The sequence below is a fragment of the Nannobrachium achirus genome (genome assembly GCF_963921795.1).
Source record: "Nannobrachium achirus genome assembly, chromosome: 10".
NCBI lineage: Eukaryota > Metazoa > Chordata > Actinopteri > Myctophiformes > Myctophidae > Nannobrachium > Nannobrachium achirus.
The window spans coordinates 64,985,736-64,990,871 of record NC_137819.1 but is presented as its reverse complement, the minus strand read 5'-3'; the positions used below and the strand labels follow the sequence as shown (position 1 = coordinate 64,990,871).

Below are 5,136 nucleotides of genomic sequence, written 5' to 3'. Positions count from 1 at the left end.
CCGATCTACAACGTCACAACGTGTCACCTTGCGACGGCTGCTATTTTCAAACATTTTGTACTTTTACTTTTGGTATTTTAAGTACATTCTGGGTCAAATACTTTCATACTTTTACTCAAGTACATTTTGACTTCTGGACGACTTGTAACAGTTGGTATTGATAGTTTTACTTAAGTTAATCCTTTCCGTACTTTTTCAACCACCGCATCTTACTAACAGTTGTTCAATGATTCCTACTGGTGTTCAGTTGGGGTTCAGTTCTCATTTTAAACGTGGTGTCAGTGGAAATAAACATCTCAGGTGGTTTCTCTGTCCTCCAAAAATGTTTGCAAATAAAAAAAAAGTTTTAGCAAATAAACCAAAAATATAAACAACCATGGAAGACAGAACCAGGGCGAAACTAGCCAGTGATGAGGACGGGGCCATAGGGAACCAACCAATCAGAAGGCTGACAGAAAGATGGGGGGAGGGGGGGAGAGTGTCGGTACGAATTATAAAGCGGCCAATAAGAACCAGTGTGTGTGTCTATTGCTATGGTGACGGTTTGTATCTCGCTTGATTTCACACCGGAGTATATAAGACGATGGAGCTGTTGAGACGGACTGAAAGACGGAGGGACAGACGGACAGACAGACAGACAGACAGACATACTTACAGACAGACAGACAGACCTACGGTGATGTTGTGTTGGACCGTTTCCAAAGCAGGAGGACCAAAGAGAGTCTGTCATGCTGCTGTTGCAGTGAGGAACAAACTGTATTCCTTCGGAGGCTACTGTGATGGAGGGACCTACAACAACATGGACCAGATGGATGTCCATGTCTTCAGCACAGTGTCTTTATGCTGGAACAAGTTGCCTCCAGTGAAACCCGGGAGAGAACGCCACCTAGAGGTTCCCGCCAGGCGCTGGGGACACACAGCTGTGCTGGTAGAAGATACAGTCTACACCTGGGGAGGGGAATGTAATGGGGAGCGCTGCAATGATCTTTATGGATTTGATGTTGACTCCCACAGGTGGTTCAAACCCAGGGTTTCTGGGACTGTTCCAGAGGGGAGGAGCCACTCAGCTTGTGTGTTGGAGAAGGCCATGTTTATCTATGGAGGATTGACCAAGACTGGAAGCATTAATCGCAAGGTGTACAAGTTGGACACCAGTACAATGGTCTGGTCTTTAATGAACACCAGAGGACCTCTGCAACCTCCATATGGTCACTCTGCCACCGTCATCGGGACAAAGATGTTTGTATTTGGGGGCTTTGGGGGACAGTACTACAACACCGTCAGAGTGTTTGACACAGAGACCAACTGCTGGATGAACACACCTTCTGCACAGCCTCTTCCAGAAGGATGCTGTTATCATTCAGCCTTTGCCTACAATGGAGAGCTGTACGTATTTGGTGGCGTCAACCATAACCAGGCTTTCAATGATGTGTGGAAGTTCAGTCCAGAGACCTTCTGCTGGAAGAAGGTTGGACCCAAGGGGAAAGGACCAGGTCCAATGTATGGTATGTGCTGTTGCATGATGGGAGATCGTATCATCCTCTTTGGAGGAAACACACATTTTGGCCAACCACCCACTGATGAGCTGTTCATCTTAGACTTGAGTCCTAGCCTGAAGACGTTATGTAAGCTAGCAGTTATTCAGTACGATCTGGAGCAGTCTGGACTCCCACACAACATCAGGTGGGAACTGGCAGCCATGACAACCAACAACCAAAAAAAATAGAAGAGCGGCGTTTCGGCGCGGCAGGCGAGGCGGCAGACCCGCGGCTGCGCGCGTCTGACGCCGCCGGTGTGGGGTAGTTCATTGAAAATAATGGGGCCGTATTTTTGGACGCGCCGCCTCCACACCGCCTCCGCTTCCAGTGTGTGTTCCTCTTAAAAAATGGTAATTATCTCAATGTTTTCCTCGCGACACAATCCCTAAAATATGCCACGAATATATGGTACTGGGAGTGAAAATGATGAATGTCATGTAGGTGATATTATGATACAATGTAGGGGTGGCTCGGATGAAATATATATCTATAGGGGTGCCCTGAGCCCAAAAAGTTAGTCCGATGATTTTTTTTTTTTTTACTTTAGAAAATATATTATTCTTAACAGTCTTTTTTTACTTTTCTTCCAAAAGTTAAATAGGCCTGTATTAACCCTTTGAAAGCCGGGCCGTACTTGCCCGTACTTGTCCGGACCACCCAGTGCGCCGCTCGTCTATTCCCGTACTTTGCCGTAATTTATGAAATTAATCATAATTTTTTTTAAAATACAGTCGCCGGTCGTGCTCTGTCTCTTTAAGAGACCGTCTGAGATGGGATCACGTCAGAAACGTGATGACGTCATCGGCTGGGGCTGAAACTGGATCCACATGCATCCATTGCGTGCCTTTGCATTGTGTAAGCAGGAGGCTGGCCCAGCGCGTCTCCTCATCATTTTCGCTCAGACGACAGACGAAATCAAGGCTTCGGAATGAGTGGATTGCATTGGATTAGATCGATGTTTGTGCGAGGAGGACGTAATGTACTTTCGAGCGCAGTTTTTTCTCGCGGATTACCCCATCGCGATCCATGCAAATGAACGGCAGAAAGACAGCCTTCAGCAGCTTCTAAGTAAGTGGCCGACCAAAACACTACGCTATGCACGCTTTGTGGGCTTGCTCTGAGCGACCCGAGGGCGTTGTTTATCATTTGGTGTATTGCTTTTTTAAAACATGTTTGTAAATAAAACGCAGATCGCACGGCAGTACCTCTGTTCAGGGGGTTCAAGCGCGGCTGGCAAACTTAACATGTGTGAAGTGAGCGGTGTAAACACGACACGCATGCATATCTCCTTGTATGGGCATCTCCTTGTATGGCCGATTTATCCGTGACGTCAGTTACTTCACGTGTACGACAGTACGAGCTAGGGGTGCAACGGTTCAGTTCGTATCTCGGTTTTTGGCTCACGGTTTCGGTACAGTAAAAATTGAAAATGAAAAAACTGCTAAATGGTTCAGTTAATTTTAAAGATGGTGTGCAATCATTTGTTTCCCCCCGAAACATGATAATCAGTTATTATCATTATACTGGGAGGAAGATTTTCTCAAAAAAAAGGGTACAGAAAGAAAAAAAAAAAAAAAAAAAAATTATGTGGCCACACCCCAAAAAATAAAGAAATTTGTTTCATTCGGTATGGGCTGTTCGGTTCGGTACAGGCCATTCGGTTCATTCAGTATGGGCTGTTCGGTTCGGTACAGGGCCGTTCGGTTCGGTATACCGGTTCGGTTCAGTATTGTGGTAACCCTAGTGCGAGCAGGAATCTCTAACACATTCCGTACTTTAAAGGAGTCATCCAGACCAAAACACATATAGGGCTAAATCTGTCTTTTATCATACCCCTTTATACCTGCTTTATTTATCCCAGATTTTCCACACCTCAATTGCACCTCATTGGCCTTTGTACTGTCTGCGACGGAACTCACTATATAAATAAGTGCCTTTGTACTACTGTCTGCGACGGAACTCACTATATAAACAATGAAGATAACATAGTGTTCTCGCCTTTCAGGCGAGCCCACAATAACACTGTCGACACGAATTATAAAGCAGCAAATAAGAACCAGTGTGTGTGTCTATTGCTATGGTGACGGTTTGTATCTCGCTTGATTACACACCAGTGTATATAAGACGATGGAGCTGTTGAGACGGACAGACGGAGGGACAGACGGACAGACAGACAGACAGACATACTTACAGACAGACTAACAGACTGACAGACAGGGTGATGTTGTGTTGGACCGTTTCCAAAGCAGGAGGACCAAAGAGAGTCTGTCATGCTGCTGTTGCAGTGAGGAACAAACTGTATTCCTTTGGAGGTTTCTGTGATGGAGGGACCTACAACAACATGGACCAGATGGACGTCCATGTCTTCAACACAGTGTCTTTATGCTGGAACAAGTTGCCTCCAGTGAAACCCGGAAGAGAACGCCACCTAGAGGTTCCCGCCAGGCGCTGGGGACACACAGCTGTGCTGGTAGAAGATACAGTCTACACCTGGGGAGGGGAATGTAATGGGGAGCACAACAATGACCTTTATGGATTTGATGTTGACGCCCACAGGTGGTTCAAACCCAGGGTTTCTGGGACTGTTTCAGAGGGGAGGAGCCACCACTCAGCTTGTGTGTTGGAGAAGGCCATGTTTATCTATGGAGGATTGACCAAGACTGGAAGCTTTAATGACAAGTTGGACAAGTTGGACACCAGTACAATGGTCTGGTCTTTAATGAACACCAGAGGACCTCTGCAACCTCCATATGGTCACTCTGCCACCGTCATCGGGACAAAGATGTTTGTATTTGGGGTCTTTGGGGGACAGTACTACAACACCGTCACAGTGTTTGACACAGAGACCAACTGCTGGATGAACACTCCTTCTGCACAGCCTCTTCCAGAAGGACGCTGTTATCATTCAGCCTTTACCTACAATGGAGAGCTGTACATATTTGGTGGCTGGAACTTTGACCAGGCCTTCAATGATGTGTGGAAGTTCAGTCCAGAGACCTTCTGCTGGAAGAAGGTTGGACCCAAGGGGAAAGGACCATGTCCAATGTATGGAATGTGCTGTTGCATGGTGGGAGATCGTGTCATCCTCTTTGGAGGATACAGAGGCAGAACACCCACTGATGAGCTGTTCATCTTAGACTTGAGTCCTAGTCTTAAGACGCTGTGTAAGCTAGCAGTTATTCAGTACAGTCTGGATCAGTCTGAAGTCCCACATGACATCAGGTGGGAACTGGCAGCCATGATAACCAACAACAACAACAGAATAAACTAGAAATACTCTTTATAACAGTGTGGGCTCGCTTGTTCAGATTCAGATTCAGATTCAGATTACTTTATTAACCATTGTGTAATACACACAGGAATTTGCTTTGGCATACTACATTTTTGCATTCAAATCATTTTTTCACATATAACATAAAAACAAAAAACAGACAAACACCAAACGACACAGAACAGAACGCAACACGTAGTCACCACAGCAGCCATGGGCGGTGCTATCTTGGAGAACCTGCGCAACAATTCAGGGTGGTCAAACAAAAACAACAAACACAAGGAAAAACAGGTTGACAAACAAAACAAACAGGTTGACAAACAAAAA

At 45.8% G+C, this 5,136-nt stretch overlaps 1 protein-coding gene across 1 annotated transcript; it reads left to right on the top strand.

Annotated features, from left to right (window-relative positions):
- Positions 1–679: 679 nt before the first annotated feature.
- LOC308293229 (kelch domain-containing protein 3-like) lies at positions 680–4,809 on the top strand (the record flags this gene model as incomplete). The annotated part of the gene is made up of 3 exons (XM_080735665.1): positions 680–1,718; positions 3,788–4,008; positions 4,351–4,809. The coding sequence occupies 3 exons, from the start codon at positions 680–682 to the stop codon at positions 4,807–4,809; spliced, it is 1,719 nt and encodes a 572-aa protein (XP_080591791.1).
- Positions 4,810–5,136: the final 327 nt, after the last annotated feature.